Below are 25,535 nucleotides of genomic sequence, written 5' to 3' on the forward strand. Positions count from 1 at the left end.
CTGTCCTATGTTGTCAGGAAGGTCCACATCCCTGGGAGTCATGTCCCACATAGAGAGGGGAGGGCAGTGAGTTTGCTTGTCATGTTGGCTGAGAGAAAGAGGCCACATCTGAGCAACAGAAGAGGTTCTCTTGGGGGTGACTCTTAGGCCTAATTTTAAGTAGGCTTAGCCTAAATTTTGAGGAGTTAAGTTTCATATGAACAGATCCCAAGATTGGGGGCTCAGCCTTGTGCTTTGGTTGTCCCCACTGCTTGTGAAAACATCAGCAATTCTCCACTTGGGGAAGTTGAATTTTCCCCCTTTCTCACCATTCCCCCAAGGGGACTTTGCAAATACTTTTTTATTCACTATTCAAATAACTATGGGATTTATCAGGCATCACTCTGAACAAACCTACAAAATCTCATGCCCTACTCAAAGTTCCAAGTACTATGGTGTTCAGTTAAGCTCTATACATAAGTTGTATAAGGATATGGAATAGTCAAAATATAAATTTTGTACCAAATAAACATTTTTTGCTTTACTCTCACATATATGTTAAAGTTTTAAAATATTAATTACCATCTATTTTCAACACCCTGCAGTATTGACATTCCTTTGTTCTTCCTCAAGCAAAAACATTTTTAAATTTGTACATTTAGTCACTATCATTATACACTCTAGGTATTCCTAGATTATACCATTTCATTCTTTATCGTCTATCTTTCCTTCTGTGAAATACTTCATTTTTAACTGGAAACAGATGTATCCTAAGAAAGCAAACAATTCATTTAAATTTAAATTTATTTAAAAATAAAGTTGCTTAAGGAAGAAATTTTTTTTTTGCATTATATCTGTCATGGTCAGGTTCATGTGTCACTTTGGCCAAGTCGTGGTACCTGTTTGTCTGCTTGGGCAAGTGCTGGCCTGTCTGTTGTGATGAGGACATTTCATAGAATTAAATCATGATCACGTCAGCTGCATCCACAGCTGATTCCATTTGTAATCAGCCAAGGGACATGTCATCTGCAATAAGTGATGCTTAATCTAATCACTGGAAGCCTTTTAAGAAGGATTCAGAAGAGACAGCCTCTTCCTTCCTGCTTCGGCTGGCGAGCCTCTCTTGCAAAGTTCATCCAGACCCTCCATTGGAATCATCGGCTTCACAGCCTACCCTGCAGATTTTGGACTCTGTGTTCCTGCAGTCACGTGAGACACTTCATAAATTTTTATATTTACAAGTGTTCCCTGGTGATTCTGTTTCTCTAGAGAACCCTAACTAATACATCTTGGTACCAGGAGTGGTTCTTAAGAAACAGAATCTTAAAAATGGGTTTTTATGAAAGGTTTTCTACTCTGACTGGACTCAAAGGCACTAAGGACTCTGATTCCCATAATCAGAATGACACTCCCAATCCATGGAGTGAGTTGGCCAAAGAGACAGTCAAAATATGACCATTCGATTCTCCTAATGCTTCGCTTGTATGAAGCCAGGCTCTGGGGGATAATGTAATTGACACCTTTACAGAGTTTTGTGGAAATAAGAGGTATAGAGATGTTGGCTGGTTGTTGTTAGATACACTGGCTACATTAAGGAGTAAAAGGGATGGGCTTAAGGCTTCAAATGAGAAGCTTAAAGTGCTGTCTGACAGATGTAGAAGTTTCTATGAGTATTCTGAAGGGAAATCTTATTTCCTGTAGCCACAAACTTGAGATCTCTGAAAATCAGACTCAGAATCTTATTGCTAGAGTAGCAACTTTACAACATAAACTGAAATCTCAATGTTGCATGGTGTCTGCCGTTAAAGTGAGGGCATTGAATGGAAAGGAGTGGGACCCTGAAAAATGGGATGGTGACATAAGGATTGATAATAAAGTCAGAGGAGAGGCTGAACCCCTAGGACATACTGAGTCTTCTCTAGATAACCTTGTAATAGTCTGCCCTGAGGACATAGCCATCCCACCCCCACCCCCACCCTGCCTTGAGCAGTTGGCCACCCAACCACCTCCTGAAGGGATTAGCCCTAGAGTGATTAATCCTGTTTCACCAGATGAAACTGCAAATGAAGGCCCTGAAGCAAATGGCTTGGAAGATATTTCTAAATCTTTTCATGACCCACTCCCACTACCCCTCATTTCTTCCAGACTTATAACTAGACTAAAGTCCCAACAGGCCCCAAAGGTGACATACAAAGTATCACACATGAGGAGGTACGTTATACTACAAAAGAACTGTGTGAGTTTTCTAATTTATATAGACAGAAATCAGGGGAAGATAAGTGGCAATGGATTTTAAGGGTGTGGGATAATGGTGGGAGGAATATAAGGCAGGATCAGGCTAAATTTATTGATATGGGCCCACTAAGCAGAGATTCTGCATTCAATATTATAGCTCGAGGGGTTAGAAAAGGTATTAACAGTTTGTTTGGATGGCTGCTTAAAACATGGATCAAAAGGTGGCTGACATTACCTGAGGTTGAAATGCCAGAACTGCCCTGGTATAACGCAGATGAGGGGATCCAGAGGCTTAGAGAGATTGAAATGTTCGAGTGGATTTATCATGTAAAGCCTGCTCTTACACCCCAGGAATGTCCAGAGGATGCACCTTTTACCAGAACAATGAGAAATAAATTTGAGAGACTAGCGCCATCATCCCTTAAGAGCTCTGTAGTTGCACTTCGTTGTAGGTCAGATATTACTATAGGAACTGCTCTCACTGAGCTGGAATCCTTAAACACAATGGGGATGACAGGATCCTGAGTTGGGAGAAGCCAGGTGGCAGCACTTAATCGCCGAAGACAGGGTAGACCTGGCTATTATAATAGACAGCAAACTCAAAGCAGGAGTCAAAATTATATGACTCCCAGAGATTTGTGGCCTTGGCTAGTAAATCCTGGGGAACCTAGAAATACAATAGAAGGGCAGTCTACTAAATTCTTGCTTGAGCTGTATAAACAAAAGAGTTCTAGGTCAAGTGTACAGAAGTCTAATCTGAATTACAAAACACAGAGTCACGGCCCCTTAATCGATTTCCAGACCTGAGACAGTTTATAGACCCAGAGCCCCTTGAATGAAGGGGAGGCCAGGTTCCTTTGGGGGAGAACCCTGTTACACTGCCACAAATTTATACTGTTAATCTTCCTCCAAACCTTCCCCAAGGAGACCGACAGCCGTTTACCAGGGTAACTGTGCATCGGGGAAAAGGAAATGATCAGATATAGACACTGATTCAGAAGTGACATTAATTCCAGGGGACTCAAAACATCACTGTGGGCCACCAGTCAGAGTGAGGGCTTATGGAGGCCAGGTGATCAATGGAGTTTTAGCTCAGGTCCATCTCACAATGGGTTCAGTAGTTATTTCTGAATAACCCATTCTGTAGTTACTTTCCCAGTTTCAGAATGTATAATTGGTATAGACATACTAAGCAAGTGGCAGAATCCCCACATTGGCTCTCTAACTTCTGCAGTGAGGGCAATTATGGAGGGAAAGGCCAAGTGGAAGCCACTAGAACTGCCCCTACCTAGCAAAATAGTAAATCAGAAGCAATACTGGATTCCTGGAGGGATTGCAGAGATTACTGCCACTCTTAAGGACTTGAAGGATGCAGGGGTGGTGATTCCCACCACATCCCCATTCAACTCTCCTATTTGGCCTATGCAGAAAACAGATGGGACTTCCTGGAAGATGGCGGCTTAGTAAGACGCGCGGATCTTAGTTTCTTCTCCAGGACACCTACTAGGGGAGTAGAAACGATACAGAAAGCGCCCAAAGCCACAACAGAGATAAAAAAGACAGCGTACCCCATCCTGGAACGGCTGGCTGGCTGAGAGAAGCAGCTCGGGTGAGATCGCCGAGGCGCGCGGGCCTTACCGGGCGGGGTGGCAAGCGGCCGGAGTTACTCCCTTCCCCCTTCCCGGGCCGGCTGGGAGAATTGGGGAGGTGGTCCCCTGAAACCAAGGCGACTGGCGCCCACACCACGCGCAGCCCCCGGACCAACTGAGAGAATTGGATCGGAAACCCCCAGGCCGCGGAGAACGGTGACCCCGTGACTCCCGGGGAACGTGCACTCTCTCGGGCGGGCCGCTGCCGCTGGCGCCCTCCCGCCACGCGTGTTGCCCAGGGCCGACTAGGAAATTCGGACGGGCTCTTTCCCTGGCTGCGGCGACCAGCAACCCTCCCTGCGTTCGGACCCCGGGCCGGCTCAAGCCGCTTCGGCTAGCGAACCCCCAGGACGGCGAGAGTTTTCCAAAGTTTAAGGTCCCACAGCACCTTTTACTGGTGGGACCCGCAGACAAACGTGTGCCACGAGCGCCACCTACTGGGCAGGATAAGAAAAACAGAACCCAGAGATTTCACAGAAAAATATTACAACCTTGCTGGGTCCAACACCAAGAGAAATCTGAATAAATGCTCAGATGCCAGCAGCAGAAGATAACTGTCCACGCTCAAAACATTGAGAATATGGCTCAGTCAAAGGAACAAACCAATAGCTCAAATGAGACACAAGAGCTGAGACAACTAATGCTGAATATACGAACAGAAATGGAAAACCTCTTCAAAAATGAAATCGATAAATTGAGGGAGGACATGAAGAGGACATGGGCTGAACATAAAGAAGAAATAGAAAAACTGAAAAAACAAATCGCAGAACTTATGGAAGTGAAGGATAAAGTAGCAAACATAGAAAAAATAATGGATAGCTACAATGATAGATTTAAAGAGACAGAAGATAGAATTAGTGATTTGGAGGATGGAACATCTGAATTCCAAAAAGAAACAGAAACTATAGGGAAAAGAATGGAAAAATTTGAACAGGGTATCAGGGAACTCAAGGACAATATGAACCGCACAAATATACGTGTTGTGGGTGTCCCAGAAGGAGAAGAGAAGGGAAAAGGAGGAGAAAAACTAATGGAAGAAATTATCACTGAAAATTTCCCAACTCTTATGAAAGACCTAAAATTACAGATCCAAGAAGTGCAGCGCACCCCAAAGAGATTAGACCCAAATAGGCGTTCTCCAAGACACTTACTAGTTAGAATGTCAGAGGTCAAAGAGAAAGAGAAGATCTTGAAAGCAGCAAGAGAAAAACAATCCATTACATACAAGGGAAACCCAATAAGACTTTGTGTAGATTTCTCAGCAGAAACCATGGAAGCTAGAAGACAGTGGGATGATATATTTAAAATACTAAAAGAGAAAAACTGCCAACCAAGACTCCTGTATCCAGCAAAATTATCCTTCAAAAATGAGGGAGAAATTAAAACATTCTCAGACAAAAAGTCACTGAAAGAATTTGTGACCAAGAGACCAGCTCTGCAAGAAATACTAAAGGGAGCACTAGAGTCAGATACAAAAAGACAGAAGAGAGAGATATGGAAAAGAGTGTAGAAAGAAGGAAAATCAGATATGATATATATAATACAAAAGGCAAAATGTTAGAGGAAAATATTATCCAAACAGTAATAACACTAAATGTCAATGGACTGAATTCCCCAATCAAAAGACATAGATTGGGGGCGGGCCGCGGTGGCTCAGCGGGCAAGAGTGCTTGCCTGCTATGCCGGAGGACCCCGGTTCGATTCCCGGCCCCATCCCATGTAAGAAACAAACAAACAAAAAACAAAATATAATAAAACAAGAAAATGTTTAAAGATGTTTCCCTTTCTTCCTCCCTTCCTTCCTTCCATCCTTCCTTCCTTCTCTCTGTCTTTCCTTCCCTTCCTCCCTCTCTCTTAAAAAAAAAAAAAAAAAAAAAAAAAAAAAAAAAAAAAAGACATAGATTGGCAGAATGGATTAAAAAACAGGATCCTTCTATATGCTGTCTACAGGAAACACATCTTAGACCCAAAGATAAACATAGGTTGAAAGTGAAAGGTTGGGAAAAGATATTTCATGCAAATAACAACCAGAAAAGAGCAGGAGTGGCTATACTAATATCCAACAAATTAGACTTCAAATGTAAAACAGTTAAAAGAGACAAAGAAGGACACTATATACTAATAAAAGGAACAATTAAACAAGAAGACATAACAATCATAAATATTTACGCACCGAATCAGAATACCCCAAAATACGTGAGGAATATACTGCAAACACTGAAAAGGGAAATAGACTCATATACCATAATAGTTGGAGACTTCAACTCACCACTCTCATCAAGGGACAGAACATCTAGACAGAGGATCAACAAAGAAATAGAGAATCTGAATATTACTATAAATGAACTAGACTTAATAGACATTTATAGGACATTACATCCCACAACAGCAGGATACACCTTTTTCTCAAGTGCTCATGGATCATTCTCAAAGATAGACCATATGCTGGGTCACAAAGCAAGTCTTAACAAATTTAAAAAGATTGAAATCTTACACAACACTTTCTCGGACCATAAAGGAATGATGTTGGAAATCAATAATAGGCAGAGTGTCAGAAAATTCACAAATACGTGGAGGCTCAACAACACACTCCTAAACAACGACTGGGTCAAAGAAGAAATTGCAAGAGAAATTAGCAAATACCTCGAGGCGAATGAAAATGAAAACACAACATATCAAAACTTATGGGACGCAGCAAAGGCAGTGCTAAGAGGGAAATTTATTGCTCTAAATGCCTATATCAGAAAAGAAGAAAAGGCAAAAATTCAGGAATTAACTATCCATTTGGAAGAACTGGAGAAAGAACAGCAAGCTAACCCCAAAGCAAGCAAAAGGAAAGAAATAACAAAGATTAGAGCACAAATAAATGAAATTGAAAACATGAAAACAATAGAGAAAATCAATAAGGCCAGAAGTTGGTTCTATGAGAAAATCAATAAGATTGATGGGCCCTTAGCAAGATTGACAAAAAGAAGAAGAGAGAGGATGCAAATAAATAAGATCAGAAATGGAAGAGGAGACATAACTACTGACCTCACAGAAATAAAGGAGGTAATAACAGGATACTATGAACAACTTTACGCTAATAAATACAACAATTTAGAGGAAATGGACGTGTTCCTGGAAAGACATGAACAACCAACTTTGACTCAAGAAGACATAGATGACCTCAACAAACCAATCACAAGTAAAGAAATTGAATTAGTCATTCAAAAGCTTCCTAAAAAGAAAAGTCCAGGACCAGATGGCTTCACATGTGAATTCTACCAAACGTTCCAGAAAGAATTAGTACCAATTCTCTTCAAACTCTTTAAAAAAATCGAAGTGGAGGGAAAACTACCTAATTCATTCTATGAAGCCAACATCACCCTCATACCAAAACCAGGCAAAGATATTACAAAAAAAGAAAACTAAAGACCAATCTCTCTAATGAATACAGATGCAAAAATCCTCAATAAAATTCTAGCAAATCGTATCCAACAACACATTAAAAGAATTATACATCATGACCAAGTAGGATTCATCCCAGGTATGCAAGGATGGTTCAACATAAGAAAATCAATTAATGTAATACACCATATCAACAAATCAAAGCAGAAAAATCACATGATCATCTCAATTGATGCAGAGAAGGCATTTGACAAGATTCAACATCCTTTCCTATTGAAAACACTTCAAAAGATAGGAATACAAGGGAACTTCCTTAAAATGATAGAAGGAATATATGAAAAACCCACAGCTAATATCATCCTCAATGGGGAAAAATTGAAAACTTTCCCTCTAAGATCAGGAACAAGACAAGGATGTCCACTATCGCCACTATTATTCAACATTGTGTTGGAGGTTCTAGTCAGAGCAATTAGACAAGAAAAAGAAATACAAGGCATCAAAATTGGACAGGAAGAAGTAAAACTATCACTGTTTGCAGACAATATGATACTATACGTTGAAAACCCAGAAAAATCCACAACAAAACTACTACAGCTAATAAATGAGTACAGCAAAGTAGCAGGTTACAAGATCAACATTCAAAAATCTGTAGCATTTCTATACACTAGTAATGAACAAGCTGAGGGGGAAATCAAGAAACGAATCCTGTTTACAATTGCAACTAAAAGAATGAAATACCTAGGAATAAATTTAACTAAAGAGACAAAAAACCTATATAAAGAAAACTACAAAAAACTGTTAAAAGAAATCACAGAAGACCTAAACAGATGGAAGGGCATACCGTGTTCATGGATTGGGAGACTAAATATAGTTAAGATGTCAATCCTACCTAAATTGATTTACAGATTCAATGCAATACCAATCAAAATCCCAACAACTTATTTTTCAGAAATAGAAAAACCAATAAGCAAATTTATCTGGAAGGGCAGGGTGCCCCGAATTGCTAAAAACATCTTGAGGAAAAAAAACGAAGCTGGAGGTCTCGCGCTGCCTGACTTTAAGGCATATTATGAAGCCACAGTGGTCAAAACAGCATGGTATTGGCATAAAGATAGATATATCGACCAACGGAATTGAATAGAGTGCTCAGATATAGACCCTCTCATCTATGGACATTTGATCTTTGATAAGGCAGTCAATCCAACTCACCTGGGACAGAGCAGTCTCTTCAATAAATGGTGCCTAGAGAACTGGATATCCATATGCAAAAGAATGAAAGAAGACCCATCTCTCACACCCTATACAAAAGTTAACTCAAAATGGATCAAAGATCTAAACATTAGGTCTAAGACTATAAAACAGTTAGAGGAAAATGTTGGGAGATATCTTATGGATCTTACAACTGGAGGCGGTTTTATGGACCTTAAACCTAAAGCAAGAGCACTGAAGAAGGAAATAAATAAATGGGAACTCCTCAAAATTAAACACTTTTGTGCATCAAAGAACTTCATCAAGAAAGTAGAAAGACAGCCTTCACAATGGGAGACAATATTTGGAAATGATATATCAGATAAAGGTCTAGTATCCAGAATTTATAAAGAGATTGTTCATCTCAACAACAAAAAGACAGCCAACCCAATTACAAAATGGGAAAAAGACTTGAACAGACACCTCTCAGAAGAGGAAATACGGATGGCCAAGAGGCACATGAAGAGATGCTCAATGTCCCTGGCCATTAGAGAAATGCAAATCAAAACCACAATGAGATATCATCTCACACCCACCAGAATGGCCATTATCAACAAAACAGAAAATGACAAGTGCTGGAGAGGATGCGGAGAAAGAGGCACACTTATCCACTGTTGGTGGGAGTGTCAAAGGGTGCAACCACTGTGGAAGGCAGTTTGGCGGTTCCTCAAAAAGCTGAATATAGAATTGCCATACGACCCAGCAATACCATTGCTAGGTATCTACTCAAAGGACTTAAGGTCAAAGACACAAACGGACATTTGCACACCAATGTTTATAGCAGCATTATTTACAATTGCAAAGAGATGGAAACAGCCAAAATCTCCATCAACAGAAGAGTGGCTAAACAAACTGTGGTATATACATACGATGGAATATTATGCAGCTTTACGACAAGATAAACTTATGAACCATGTAATAACATGGATGGACCTAGAGAATATTATGCTGAGTGAATCCAGCCAAAAACTAAAGGACAAATACTGTATGGTCCCACTGATGTGAACGGACATTCGAGAATAAACTTGAAATATGTCATTGGTAACAGAGTCCAGCAGGAGTTAGAAACAGGGTAAGACAATGGGTAATTGAAGCTGAAGGGATACAGACTGTGCAACAGGACTAGATACAAAAACTCAAAAATGGACAGCACAATAATACCTAATTGTAAAGTAATCATGTTAAAACACTGAATGAAGCTGCATCTGAGCTATAGGTTTTTGTTTTGTTTTGTTTTGTTTTGTTTTGATTTTACTATTATTACTTTTATTTTTTTTTCTATATTAACATTCTATATCTTTTTCGGTTATGTTGCTAGTTCTTCTAAACCAATGCAAATGTACTAAGAAATGATGATCATGCATCTATGTGATGATGTTAAGAATTAATGATTGCATGTGTAGAATGGTATGATCTCTAAATGTTGGGTTAATTTCTTTTTTTCCGTTAATTAAAAAAAAAAAAAAGAGAAGGGATAATTGGAGATGAAGGGATACAGACTGTACAACGGGACTGGATATAAAAACTCAGAAATGGACAGCACAATACTACCCAATTGTAATGCAATTATGTTAAAACACTGAATGAAGCTGCATGTGAGGTATAGGTTTTTTGTTTTTGTTTTTTTTGTTTTTTTTTCTTTCTATTATTGTTTTAATTCTTATTCTGTTGTCTTTTTATTTCTTTTTCTAAATTGATGCAAATGTACTAAGAAATGATGAATATGCAACTATGTGATGTTATTAAGAATTACTGATTGTACATGTAGATTGGAATGATTTCTAATTGTTTTGTTAATTCTTTTTTTAATTAATAAAAAAAAAAAAAGAAAAAAGAAAACAGATGGGTCTTGGGGGAAGACAGTGGATTACTGTAAGCTCAACCAGGTGATAACTCCAATTGCAATTGCTGTTCCAGATGTGGTATCATTGCTTGAGCAAATCAATACATCCCCTGGTACCTGGTATGCAGCTATTGATCTGGCAAATGTTTTTTTCTCAATAGCTATTAGTAAGGACCACCAGAAACACTTTGCTTTCAGCTGGCAAGGTCAGCAATATACTTTCACTGTCCTACCTCAGGGGTATATCAACTCTCCAGCCCTATTTCACAATCTTGTCCACAGGGAACTTGATCGGTTCTCCCTCTCACAAGACATCATACTGGTCCATTATATTGATGATATCATGTTAATTGGACCTAGTGAACTAGTAGTAGCAACTACTCTAGACTTACTGGTAAGGCATTTAATGTCAGAGGATGGGAAATAAGTCCAACAAAAATACAAGGGCCTTCGTCCAGTGGTGTGGGATATGTCGAGATATCCCTTCTAAGGTGAAGGATAAGTTGCTGCATCTGGCCCCTCCTATGACCAAAAAGAGGCACAATGCCTAGTTAGTCTCTTTGGATTTTGGCGAAAACATATTCCTCATTTGGGCATGCTACTCCAGCCCACTTATCAAGTGACCAGAAAAGCTGCTAATTTTGAGTGGGGACCTGAACAAGAGGAGGCTCTGCAACAGATCCAGGCTGCTGTACAAGCTGCTCTGCCACTTGGGCCATATGATCCAGCAAATCCAATGGTGCTGGAAGTGTCAGTGGCAAATAGAGATGCTGTCTGGAGCCTTTGGCAGGCCCCTATAGGAGAATCACAACGCAGACCCTTAGGATTTTGGAGCAAAGCCTTACCATCTGCTGCAGATAACTACTCTCCTTTTGAGAAACAGCGTTTGGCCTGCTACTGCACCTTAGTAGAGACTGAATGCTTAACCATGGGCCACCAAGTTACCATGAGACCTGAGTTGCCTATCGTGAGCTAGGTGTTGTCTGGCCCACCAAGCCTAAAGTTGGGCGTGCACAGCAGCACTCTACTGTAAAACGGAAATGGCATATATGAGATAGGGCCAGAGCAGGTCCTCAAGGCACAAGTAAGTTACATGAAGAAGTGGCCCAAATGCCCATGGTCTCCACTCCTGCCACATTACCTTCTCTTTCCCAGACCAGAGCTATGGCCTCTTGGGGAGTTCCTTACAGTGAATTGACTGACGAAGAAAAAGTTCAGGCCTGGTTTACAGATGGTTCAGCAAGATATGCAGGTACCACCCAAAAGTGGACAGCTGCAGCATTACAACCCCTTTCTGGGGTGTCCTTGAAGGACAGTGGTGAGAGGAAATCCCCCCAGTGGGCAGAACTTTGAGCAGTGCACCTGGTTGTTCATCTTGCTTGGAAGGAGAACTGGCCAGAGGTGCATTTGTATACTGACATATGAGCTGTTGCTAATGGTTTGGCTGGATGGTCAGGGACTTGGAAAGACCATAATTGGAAAATTGGTGACAAAGAGGTCTGGGGAAGAAGTATATGGATAGACCTTTCTGAGTGGGCTAAAAACATGAAGATATTTGTGTCCCATGTGAATGCACACCAGAGAGTGACTTCAGCAGAGGAAGATTTTAATAATCAAGTGGATAAGATGACCCGTTCTGTGGATACCAGTCAGCCTCTTTCCCCAGCAACTCCCATCATTGCCCAATGGGCTCATGAACAAAGTGGTCATGGTGGTAGTAATGGAGGTTATGCATGGGCTCAGCAACATGGACTTCCTTTCACCAAGGCTCACTTGGCTACAGCCACTGCTGAGTGCCCAATCTGCCAGCAGCAGAAACCCACACTCAGTCCCTGATATGGCACCATTTCCCAAGGTGACCAGCCAGCTACATGGTGGCAAGTTGATTTCACTGGACCACTCCTATCATGGAAGGGGAAGTGATTTGTTCTAACTGCAATAGATATATACTCTGGATATGGGTTTGCTTACCCTGCACGCAATGCTTCTGCCTAAACTGCCATCCATGGGCTATGGAGTGCCTTATCCATCATCATGGTATTCCACACAGCATTGCTTCTGATCAAGGAACACATTTCACAGCAAATGAAGTGTGGGAATGGACACATGTTCATGGAATTAGCTGGTCTTAGAATGTTCCCCATCATCCAGAAGCAGCTGGATTGATAGAACAGTGGAATGGCCTTTTGAAAACTCAATTATGGTGCCAACTAGGTGGAAATAGCTTGAAGGGCTGGGGTAATGTTCTCCAGGATGCTGTGTATGCTAATTCCAATCCTAATTCCATAGCCAGGATCCATGTGTCCAGGAACCAAGGGGTGGAAATGGGAGTGATACCACTCACTATTATCCCTAATGATCCACTAGGAAAATTTTTGCTTCCTGTCCCTGTGACCCTGAGCTCTGCTGGTCTACAATTTTAGTTCCAAAAGGGGGAGTGCTTCCACCAGGAGAAACAACAATGATTCCATTGAACTGGAATCTAAGACTGCTACCTGGTTACTTTGGGCTTTTTATGCCCTGGATCAACAAGCCAAGAAGGGGACTGCATTATTGTCTGGGGTGACTGACCTTGACTATCAGGGGAAATAGGACTGCAACTACACAATGGAAGTAAAGGAGAGTTTTCTTGGAATACAGGAGATTCCCTAGGGTGTCTTTTAGTACTACCATGCCCTGTGATTATAATCAATGGAAAACTGCAGCAACCCAATCCAGGCAGGACTACCAATGGCTCTGAAACTTCAGGAATGAAGGTTTGGGTAACCCCACTGGGCAAAGAACCATGGCCAGCTGAAGTGCTTGCTGAGGTTAAAAGGAACGTGGAATGGGTAGTGGAAGAAGGTAGTGATAAATATGAACTTGGACCATGTGATCAGTTACAAAAACAAGGACTATAATGCTGTTTTGTTCATGTTATACTATTTAAGTTGTAAGATATCAAGTTTAAGAATGAATATTATCCAAGGATTTGTACCCTATTCTGGAGAGATTTACTGTGTTTCCATTTTATGCAGGACAGTTGAGTATTATTAGGTAAAAGAAACAAATGTGTGTTTTATTGTTCTTTATTTAGAAATTAGGTATGTTTTAAGGTGGTATGTACAGCTGCCAAGTTGACAAGGGGTGGACTGTCATGGTCAGGTTCATATGTCCACCTGGCCAAATGGTGGTACCTGTTTGTCTGATGGGCAAGTGCTGGCCTGTCTGTCGTGATGAGGACATTTCATAGAATTAAATCATGATCATGTCAGCTGCATCCACAGATGATTTCACTTGTAATAAGCCAAGGGAAGTGTCTTCTGCAATGAGTGATGCTTAATCTAATCACTGGAAGCCTTTTAAGGAGGATTCAGAAGAGACAGGCTCTTCCTTCCTGCTTTGGGTGGCAAGCCTCTCCTGTGGAGTTTGTCCAGACCCTCCATCGGAATCGTCAGTTTCACAGCCTGCCCTGCGGATTTTGGACTCTGCATTCCCGTGGTCATGTTAGACACTTTAATAAATTTTTATATTTGTGAGTGTTCCCTGTTGATTCTGTTTCCCTAGAGAACACTAACTAATACAACATCCCTTCAACTTTGACAGCAGTAACTACTAAGACGGGTAATGTTCAATACAATATGTAGCTTAAATCTAGAGCATTTCTGGCCATTACATAAGTAATTTAATACCTTAAGTACTGTATTTAGAGAAACCAATAAGTTGTGGGATTTATGTTCTATAATATTGCTTTTTATTCTAATAAGCAAACAATTTAGCAAGTGTCACTAGGGAATACAAAAGAATTAGATTTTAATGGGTAATTGGAGCTGAAGGGATACAGACTGTGCAACAGGACTAGATACAAAAACTCAAAACTGGACAGCACAATACTACTTAATTGTAATGTAATTATGTTAAAACACTGAATGAAGCTGCATCTGAGCTATAGTTTTTGTTTGTTTGTTTGTTTGTGTTTTTTTTTTCTTTTTCCTTTTTTCTTCTTTATATATTTTTTATTTTTTATTTTTATTTTTTTCTCTACATTATCATTCTATATCTTTTTCTGTTGTTTTGCTAGTTCTTTTCCTAAATCGATGCAAATGTACTAAGAAATGATGATCATACATTTATGTGATGATATTAAGAATTACTGATTGCATATGTAGAATGGAATGATTTCTAAATGTTGTGTTAGTTTTTTTTAATTAAAAAAAGAATTAGATTTGTGTGCATATATTATAAGTAAAAACTTAAAAATTAACTTAACTTTTTTTTATGCCTACTCTCTCTACAGGGAGTACTTCAAAGAATAACAAATGTGAAGAAACAGTCTTAAAATATTTAGCTTAAGTACAAGTAAACTTAATGAGCAATGAAGGCTTTTACATGGTAGAAACAGGGGTAATTTTTCTATGTCTAACAATATGGTATGGGTAAATGAACAAGGAGTTTCACTTTTCACTCTGGGAATTCCATGAGGGCCTCCTGCTAAGAGTATTAGCACATGTAAGTACTGTTCCACATAAAACTAGCATAGCCTCCAGCTGTTGCACTGGGATATATGTATCGTAAAACAGACTTATATACTGAATATTGGAGAACCCAATATCAAGAAACCAAACGAAACTACCATCAGTTCACAAGAGAGAAGACACTCATCAAAAGTGAAAATTCTAGGAACCAGAAGAAGATGTTCCCCTCAGCCCAGTTGCATTGCCTAGAATCCCTAGCCTAAATTTTTAGTAAGTTAGACATTGTGATAGGCTCTGGGGATACAGAAATAAATTTAATGTGTTCTTTCTGTCCTCAAGAAGTGTATCTCCCTGGTGTCAGAACTGATTGAGATCTCCTCCTGCACCCCTCAGCAACCATCATCTCTTTGACTAATGACTTAATTATTTCTGCAAAGTAGGAGATTCTAGGTGGACAGAGTAGGAGTAGATGCTGTGAACATTAAGGAAATAAGTGAATTTTGTAACTGATGAATGTGAATTTAACAATTCTTTATTTCATTTCAATAAAGGATTGGTTAGATTCTAATAGAGCTTGAATGAGTTGGAGACTTCTGGTGGGGATAGGAGTGCTTTGTAAATTAAAAAAATATTTTGCTATATTCCTATTTCAAGCAAAATTTCTGGGGACCTGAGTCCCTAGGGTGGGGGTGGAGATGAAGAAAAAGATAGGAAAGATAGAGATAAACAAAGCCATATCTTGTTTCATCATGGTCGGTAACCTTATAACCTAATGAGGGACACAAGACATGTTTCTAAACTTAGAACTTAACCAGGGAGATAAGACATGTAAACTGAACATTAATATTTCCAAATCTGAACTCCTGATTTTCCATACTGATACTGGACTAAAGCTTCTGATACTAAAGCCACTGATACTGGTGGCTTCTCTGCCCAATGCACAAAACAGCCAATCTATGACACCAAGGTTTCAAAGAGAGAAAGAGTTTAATGCTACTAGCAAGGCAGGAGAGTAGATGGCCTATCAGCCCATGAATCAGTCTCATCCAGTCTTAGAATTCAGGGTTTTTCTGGATTCAAATAATGGGGGATGGGGTTGTTATTATAATATTAATTGTTAGGTCGGGAGAATGGGGAAAGGCAGTGCAGCTGGAGCTGCAGAGGCTGTGTCACCCTTCCCAACCTGACTTCCGGAACTAATGAACGGCCCCTTCCGGATGTTACCTGACCCCCATCCTTAAAAGCTGCCTGCACTGAAGCCCACGTGCGGACTCACCTCTCTCCATCTTGGATGCAGTGAGCTCTACCCGGGAGCGCAGAAATAAACTTGCTCACTTTAAATTTCCTGGTCTACTTTTCTTCTTTTACACCCTTTTGCCTCCTAAACCTTTCATCTGGTGCTGGAAACCCGGGAGAGGAGCACGGGTGCCGCCTGCCTGGCCAAGGGTGCCCCAGCTTCCTCTCTCCTCCTTCCTCCACATAGCCAGCGACAAGGGATCCTTTGGCCCACCACAGCATCCACCACGGATTGGGTAAGTCCCTTCCCTCCTAGCCCTGCTGCCGGGTCCCACGGTTCCGAGAGAGCCTGTCCGTTACTTACTCTCCGAAAATCGTGAATTCACGTCAGGTTCTCTTCCGAGGGCTGAGGTGAACGGGGATGCCTGCAAGCCTCACACCCTTTTTCTGGGACTCGAAAAGCTGTGGGGATGCCCCGCTTCTTGTTTCCCTCCCAAATTCAGGTCCAGGACCTAAAAGGGCCTCAAACCAGGGTGAGACATCCCCTGGGGAGATGAGGCCCCGCTCATGAGAGCTCCGAGGACTCTCTCAGGGCGTTGGGACACCGACACCCCCTGGGCCAGTCCTTTCTCTTTTGAGACCCATCAGTATGGGCAATAAATCCTCAAAAACCAAACCTTATACTCCTCTGGGTTGTCTCCTGACTAACTTATCCTGACTAACTTCTCTAACTCATTTACTTCCAGACATCCGGCCAAAACACCTCACTTTGTAAAAAGGCTTGGTCCCAATATCAATTGGATAATGATTCTCATTGGCCTGAGGATGGGACTTTCAATTTTAATATCCTTACAAACCTCCACAACTTTTGCCAGAGGAACAACAAATGGGCCGAAATTCCTTATGTCCAGGCTTTTTTCCTTCTGTGCTCCCGCCCTTCCCTTTGTACCTCCTGCTCTACAGTTCAGGTTCTCCTAGCCAAGGAAACTCCCAAATCCCCACTTCCCTCTGAAAAAACTTCCTCCTTTTCTGACCCCCTTGATTCATCTTCCTTTAAAAGACGAGGGCCACCACCACATCTTGTGAAACTAACCTCCTCTCCCTCACTCTACCCTCCCCTCCCTCCAGCAGCGCTCCAGTCGCCATCTTGCCTTTCCCTCCCCCTTCTGCTTCGGCGACATCTCAGTCGCCATCTTCTCCTTCTCTTCCTCCTTCTGTTCCGGTGATGTCCCAGCCGCCATCTTGCCCTCCTCTCTCCCCTTCCGCACCAGCGGCACTCCTGCTGCCATCCTGCCTTTGTCTTCCTCCTCCACCGGTGGCGCTCCAGCCACCATCTTACCCCCCTCTTCCTACCCCTGCTCCAGCAGCATTCCAGCCACCATCCTATCCTTCCCTTCCTCCTTCTACTCCAAAAGCTCTCCCATTACCAGCATGCCCCCCACCCTCTGCTTCGGCTCTTCTGCCACCAGCTAGTTCCTCGCTACCCTCACCCGTAAGCTCCCATACCCGCTCAAAAAGTACTTTACTCTGTCCCCTCTGGGAGGTTGCAGGACCTAAAGGATTAATTCGGGTACACACTCCCTTCTCTCTGGCCGATCTTTGACACATTGAAAAACAGTTGGGCTCCTTCTCCAACGATCCAACTACCTATACTAAAGAGTTCCAGTATCTAGCTAATGCTTATGACCTCACTTGGCATGACATTCACATAATCTGCTCTTCTTCCCTCACTACAGATGAAATGGACCACATTTTCAATGCAGCCAGGGCCCATGCTAACCAGGTGCATATAACCGACCACACCATGCCAGTAGGGGCTGAGGCCATGCCAGACCAGGAGCCAGGGTGGGAATATCAGGTTGACACTCCAGCGGGGAGGAACAGGTAGACTAGATGGGACAAAATGCTTACATGCCTCATAGCCGGCATGCAGAAAGCTTCACATAAAGTAGTAAACTTCCATAAGCTAAGGGAAATTACCCAGGGTCCTGATGAAAACCTGGCCGCTTTTCTACACCGGCTCACAGAAGCCCTCTCCCAATATACCTGCCTAGACCCCGACTCGGAGGCTGGTAAAACTGTTTTAGCCACACATTTTATATCCCAATCGGCTCCAGATATAAGACGTAAACTTAAAAAAATTGAGGAAGGCCCTCAGGCCCCTATCCGTGACCTGGTAAACACAGCCTTTAAAATTTTTAATACTTGTGATGAACTGGAGAGGGCAGAAAAGGAATCCCAGGACTGCCGAAAGGCAAATTTACAAACCCAATCCCTGATTGCGGTTCTGCGGCCCACTTCAATGGAGAAGAAGCTGGCTATGACTAATCCACCACCAGGAAAGTGCTTCAAATGTGGCCTTGATGGACACTGGTCCCGCCAGTGCCCCAATCCTCGACTGCCCAAGGGACCATGCCCTCTCTGTGGTAAAAAGGGACATTGGAAAAGTGACTACCCCTCAGCGCCTAGCCGTGGAGGGGCCGTCCTTCCAACCCCTAACCCACTGCTAGCAGTCCTGGGCCTGGCCACCAACGACTGACAACGCCTGGCCTCAGCGACCCCAGACACCCTCGTCGAGCCCAGGGTAACAATCAAGGTAGCGGGTGAGTCCACCTCCTTTTTAGTGGACACAGGGGCTACCTTTTCTGTCCTTCCCTCTTACTCAGGTCAACTCCTTCCTTCCCAGGTTACGGTTATGGGCATAGACGGCCGTTCTTCGTGCCCCTTAACTACTGGGCCGCTTACATGTTTAATAGAAGGGTACCCCATTACACACTCTTTCTTAGTAATGCCTTCTTGCCCTAGCCCACTAATGGGGCGAGATCTTCTTGCAAAATTAGGAGCCTCACTACACTGGATAAAAAATCCTCAAGCAAATTTACTATTACCCTTATGTGTGACCTCCACCTCCACTCAGGGTTCCACCCTTACCACTCCTCCCCTACCACCTCACCTAGTAAACCCAGAAGTGTGGAATACCTCCACCCCCCTTATGGCTTCCCACCATAAACCAGTTCTCATACGATTAAAAGATCCATTCTCATTCCCATCTTGGCCACAATTTCCTATCTCCATAACCCATCGGAAAGGGCTACAGCCCATCATTAACCAGCTCAAGGGAAAAGGACTCCTCATACTCACTAACTCACCATGTAACACCCCTATTTTACCTGTCAGGAAACCTGACGGTTCTTATCATTTAGTCCAAGACCTCAGACTAATTAATGAGGCTGTCATCCCCATCCACCCACACATACCTTCTCACACTACTCATTATTCAGTTCTGGACCTCAAAGATGCCTTTTTTACCATCCCCCTAGACCCTGCCTGTTACAATCTATTTGCTTTTACCTGGGAAGATCCAGACTCTTCGGCTGCCCAGCAACTTACATGGACAGTATTACCTCAGAGGTTTCGTGATAGCCCCCATATCTTTGGCCAAGCCCTAGCCAGGGACCTAACAGAGTGCAATCTAACTCCCAGTATTGTTCTCCAATATGTAGATGATTTATTAATTTGCAGCCCTTCTGAAAAGGCTTCTGCAGAGGCTAAAGCCCCCCTACTAAATTTTTTAGCTGATAAAGGATATCGAGTTTCACCAGCCAAAGCTCAACTTTCTTCCTCCACCGTCACTTATCTGGGTCTCCGCCTCACTCCTCCCTCCCGGCATCTCACAGTAGACAGACAACAAGCACTCCGTGAACTCCAACCTCCAGAAAATGCTGAACAAATTCTGTCCTTTCTAGGTTTTGTGGGGTTCTTCTGGCATTGGGTCCGTAATTTTTCTCTCCTAGCAAAGCCTCTCTATGAAGTATCCAAGGCGACGCACACAGGACTACCAGACGACCCCTCCACTATATCCAAAGCTTTCTCGGTCCTCTGTAATGCCTTACTTCAATCACCTCCTCTCGCTCTTCCAAATCCTAACAAACCCTTCTTCCTATTCACAGATGAAAAGCAAGGAATAGCGGTGGGAGTCTTAACCCAACCTCTGGGACCAACTTATAATCCAGTAGCCTATCTCTCTAAACAAATGGACCCCACCACCCGTGGATGGCTTCCCTGTCTCCGAGCGCTGGCTGCGGATGCTACCCTAACGCGTGAAGCTCTTAAACTTACTTTAGGTAGGCCTCTCCAAGTCCTGTCAACACATCGTCTACAAGACCTCTTGTCTCATAAGTCCCTCTCTCTGCTCACTCCTTCTCGTCTCCAGGAGTTTCATTTACTCTTCCTAGAAAACCCGGATATTACCCTCTCTGTCTCGCCTAGCCTCAACCCTGCAACTCTTCTCCCTCAGGGTCCCTTATCAAACTTCTCTCCGCAGCCCACACATCTTTGCACTGAAATCATGGAGGAGCTCGCCTACCCGCGCCAGGGCCTCTCAAACACGCCACTGTTGCAGGCAGACCTTACCCTCTTTGTTGATGGTAGCTCAGTAACAGACCAACAGGGAAAGCGCAGGGCTTCATATGCTATAGTTTCGTGCACCAGAATACTTGAGGCTGCACGGCTCTCAGAGGGAACCACCTCTCAAAAGGCTGAACTGATTGCTCTCACTAGGGCCTTACACCTAGCTGAAAATAAATCCGTTAATATATACATGGACTCCAAATATGCTTTTCTGGTAGCCCACTGTCACTCAGCCATCTGGAAGGAGCGAGGATTCCTTACCACAAAAGGCTCACCTATTATTAATGCTAAGCTCATTCAACGCCTGCTCCAAGCACTTCCACTGCCCTCACAGGTGGCCATCATCCATTGCAAAGGGCACCAAACAGACAACTCCGACATCACCCGCGGAAATAACTGGGCCGATGCTGTTGCACGAGAGCTGACTAAAGAGCCCTCTCCTTTAAATCCTCCAGCACCAGTTCTTTTCTTTACTCTTCCTTCCCTCCAACCTGCTTACTCTTCCAGGGAACGTGAAAACCTCCTTGCACAGGGAGGCTCAACTACACTGGAAGGCTGGATTTTCTTCAATAACAAGGTGGCTCTCCCAACCAAACAGGCCCCTGATATTCTTTCTCAGGTACATTCGTCACTCCATATCGGACCCAGGGCCCTCACAAGGTTCCTCCAGCCCTTATCCCATCACCCATCTCTATCTCACCTCATAACGTCAGTCTGCTCCTCCTGCCCTACTTGCCAGGTAACAAGCTCACAAGGAGGGTTGCGCCCCACTTTCCCAACTCATCAACTGGGGGGCCACCTTCCAGGTCAGGATTGGCAAATCAACTTTACACACATGCCCACCCACAAAAAATTACGATACCTGCTAACTATAATTGACACCTTAACAGGCTAGATAGAAGCTTTCCCTACTACACGGGAAACTGTTGACGTGGTGGCTGACGTCCTCCTAAAGCAGATCATTCCCCGCTTCGGACTACCTACCTCCATCCAATCCGATAATGGCCCAGCTTTTATTTCTCAGGTGGTCCAGCAAACCTCATCAGCCTTGGGAGTAGAATGGAAGCTACATATTCCTTACCGACCCCAATCCTCTGGTAAAGTAGAACGAGCTAATGGTCTTATCAAGACACAACTAACCAAGTTAGCCATCGAACTACGACAATCCTGGGTCGACCTCCTTCCTCTAGCCCTTACCCGACTACGTGCTGCCCCACGGGCACCTACTTTCTTAAGTCCTTTTGAGCTCATGTACAGCCGTCCGTTCCTACTTAATCACCACCTGCCAGTGCAGCCTCCTCCTTCGGGCTCTTACTTACCATATCTTTCCCTAATCAGGCACCTGCTGCGGGAACACGCAGATCGATTCCTGCCACAGCCTGGAGAAACTGATCCTGCTGATCCTCCCCACGGTCTCCAGCCAGGAGACGAAGTACTCCTTAAACAGCTTCAGCCTGGACCACTCCAACCACGGTGGACTGGCCCACACACAGTGATTCTCACCACTCCTATGGTGGTAAAACTATTGGGTGACTCCTCTTGGCATCACCTATCACGGGTCAAACTATACAAACGAGATGAGGACCGCTACACTTGTCACCCCCCCCGGGGCCCACTCGGGTCCGCCTCACTCATGCTACTCATTCTCCTAACCCCCATTGAGGGTGCATCCTATGTATGGAAGTTCAAAATCAGGGAAATCTTTAGCCAAAATGATAGATTGACCACTCATATGATTGGCACAGGAGATTGCCCTCTAACAGGTTGTAGTCAGCCTATAACCATCCCCATAAATCCTAAATCAGTTGAAAAGGGCCCAAGGCCATATGCCTGCTTTCCATATGCCCAAACTGAAAGCTATTGTAACCAAAACAACTATGACAATATATATGGGGGAATGCCCCTATTGGTCATGCAGAATACATGATGCTTATGTGGAGGCAGCTCATAAAGGTACCTTCTACATTAGCTCCCAGCAATCTTACATAAATACTGCAGATCCCTGGGACACAAGATGGGTAGCAGGAATCCAAGGCAAGCTATACTACAGTGGCTGGTCCCAATACCCTGTAAGCACCACTGAAAACACCACAAATATATCCTCATTAATACTACTTTTACCCGGATATCCACGGACATTTTGCAGGCTGAGCAAAGCCTCTCCAGCCACCTTGCCCAAAGTTCCACTGCCCCGGGACCAGGCTTCCTGGTAACTATTGTTCCTCAATTGACCCTCTATGGGGAGTCCAAACTAACCTGGCTACTGCCCTCTCCTCGCTCAAAAAGGGCTTCCTTTCTTCCTATCCTAGTAGGTGTCAGCCTAACCGCTTCAGTTACAGCCTCAGCCACAGCAGGAAGGGTGCTGGGACACAATATTTTGACCTCTCAAAACTTCGAAACTCGACTACAGGTAGCCCTGGAATCAACATCAGAATCCCTCTCCTCTCTACAACACCAACTCACCTCACTAGCCCAGGTAACTCTTCAAAATCGATGGGCCTTAGACCTGCTGACAGCCGAAAAAGGAGGAACGTGTATATTCCTACAAGAGGAATGCTGCTATTACATCAACGAGTCGGGTCAGGTGGAACAAAATATTCAGACCCTAAACAAACTAAGAGAGGATCCCTATCACAGAAAACAAGGAACCAACTCTGCCTTAAGCTGGTTTTCCTCTCCCCTGGCAACATGGCTCCTCCCACTACTAGGACCAGTTATCCTAATCTGTCTCTTTTTCCTCCTAGTTTCCTGCCTCCTCAACTTCCTTCAGGGACGCAGGAAGGAACTAGCCCAGGTAGCAGTCAACCAGAGGCTCCTGCATCATTATCATCACCTGCCTTCCTCACCAGATTCCTATAGCCAGCCTCCCCACTCCCCTGACCATGACGGTTCCGGCCTATAACCCCACGCCGCCCCATTATAGCAGGAAGTAGCCAGAAAGATCTCGGCGCCCTATTATCACAAAAAGGCTGGAATGTTAGGTCGGGGGAATGGGGAAAGGTACTGCAGCTGGAGCTGCAGAGGCTGTGTCACCCTTCCCAACCTGACTTCCGGAACTAATGAACGGCCCCTTCCGGATGTTACCTGACCCCCATCCTTAAAAGCTGCCCGCACTGAAGCCCACGTGCGGACTCACCTCTCTCCATCTTGGATGCAGTGAGCTCTACCCAGGAGCGCAGAAATAAACTCGCTCACTTTAAATTTCCTGGTCTATTTTCTTCTTTTTCACCCTTTTGCCTCCTAAACCTTTCACTAAGTATATACCATGCTGAGATAGGCTTAGAATAACAATTACAACAGCACCTTTAAACAGGGCTGAGACTAAGCTACAATAACCATTACAAACGTAAGCATAAACAGGGCTGAGACTAGTTGAGTTTCACTAATTTCAGGTATTAACTTCTGCCTACAATATAGAAAGAAAAACAACTATATAATGATTCAGTAATCATAATCCTTTAATCTTCAATTTCCTTGTCACAATATTCCTTCAGTATTTCTGTTTCCCCTACCAATGGCACTTCCTACTACCTACAGTTGTTTAACGCCCTACTACCTAGACCTGTTTAACCCCCATATGTGGGAGTCAATCTTGAATCCTTTCCTCTCACCTCGAAGGTCAATCCATCAACAAGATCTCTTGATTCTACTTCCTCAATAATCCCAAATCTGTCCAGATTTCATTTCCTCTGTTAATCCAGGCTATCATTCCTACTTGCCTACTTCAGAAGCCTAAAGCACCTAACTGCTTCCACTACAGCCTTCCAAAATTTTGTCCGCACAGAATCCAGAATGATCTTTTAAAAACCTCAGGAAAGACTCTTCTCCATGTATCTAGTACCTAGCTGAAAAATGGGAATTAGAATAAGCACCCACCTCCCAAGATTGCAGTGAAGAGTAAATGAGATAAAAAGCACTTGGTTTATAATCGGGACTCAAACATTATCATCCTGAGCCAGACTCCCCTTTACCTTCATTGCTCCAGCCTGAAAGGCCTTCACCCCTTTCCTCCAACATGTCACAATTCCTTATGACTGGAATGTTCTCCCCTTGGCTTTTCACAAGGGTGGCTCCTTATCATCCTGCAAATCTCAGCTAAAATCCCTCAGAAAGCCTTCATCCTCTCATTATGCTTCTTCCCGTGGGGGCGTTCAGATCAATTTGAAAGTATTGTTGGTTCCTGCGCTTTTTCCTTCAGTCCCTCTAAGGTCAAAACTTCGCCAGCGCTGGTAACACGGACCCCAGGATCCCAGCGACCTAGCGTAAGCAATCCATTAAGAACAGAGCTAATACCGGAGGGAAACTTTTCACGAGCAACGAAGGAAAGAACCCACCCACACCCACAGTCCCCACCCCTACACAACTCCCGAGACTCGCTCCCAAAGGGGACGCCCGCCGGGCCAGCGCCGGAAGAGGGGCAGACGCGGTGCAGGCTGGGAATCGTAGTCAAAGCCGCCCAGAGGCAACGCGGCCGTCCACGCGGAAATTATACGCTACACTTACGCCAAAGAGCCAGGTGGGAAGTCAGGGGGTGCAAAAGTCAATGCTTACCTAGATCCGGGATCCCACGTCGGAGTTCCAGACACAAGAGAGGGAGAGCAGAGAGAAAGAAAATACCGACAACCCCTCTAGAAGCCATTGTGGCGGGAGCTCCGCGTCAGGGCGAAGGCCCGCCCCTTCCCGTCGCGCCGTCGTCCGGAGGGCGGGAGGTCCGGGGTGGAGGGATAGGACTTCTTCCCAAGCGAGGAATTTTGGAAAAGGCCTTAAAACGGGCTCTTGGGTGGGTCTGAGATAAGCCTCCCTGGTTTTTTGTTTTTTGTTTTTTTTTAATTAAAAAAAATTAATAAAACATTTAGAAATCATTCCATTCTACGTGTACAATCAGTAATTCTTAATATCATCACATAGTTGCATATTCATCATTTCTTAGTACAGTTGGATCGATTTAGAAAAAGAAATAAAAAGACAACAGGATAAGAATTAAAATGATAATAGAGAGGAAAAAAAACCTTTACCTCACATGCAGCTTCATTCAATGTTTTAACATAATTGCATTACAATTAGGTAGTGTGCTGTCCATTTCTGAGTTTT

At 43.5% G+C, this 25,535-nt stretch overlaps 1 protein-coding gene across 5 annotated transcripts in view; it reads right to left on the reverse strand.

The window, feature by feature from the left end:
* UBXN8 (UBX domain protein 8) overlaps window positions 1–25,112 on the reverse strand; it is a 62,350-nt gene extending 37,238 nt beyond the window's left edge. For 4 of the 5 annotated variants that reach the window (XM_077144520.1, XM_077144518.1, XM_077144517.1 and 1 more), the window contains exon 1: window positions 24,996–25,112. In XM_077144520.1, the coding sequence (XP_077000635.1) occupies window positions 24,996–25,083 (88 nt within the window). In that variant the 5' untranslated portion in view covers window positions 25,084–25,112. Of the gene's footprint in view, window positions 1–24,415; window positions 24,810–24,995 lie in introns of those variants that run through there. The other variant, XM_077144516.1, reaches the window with a different exon arrangement.
* Between the last annotated feature and the right edge of the window lie 423 nt (window positions 25,113–25,535).

Source organism: Tamandua tetradactyla, chromosome 26, assembly GCF_023851605.1.
Source record: "Tamandua tetradactyla isolate mTamTet1 chromosome 26, mTamTet1.pri, whole genome shotgun sequence".
NCBI classification, from domain to species: domain Eukaryota; kingdom Metazoa; phylum Chordata; class Mammalia; order Pilosa; family Myrmecophagidae; genus Tamandua; species Tamandua tetradactyla.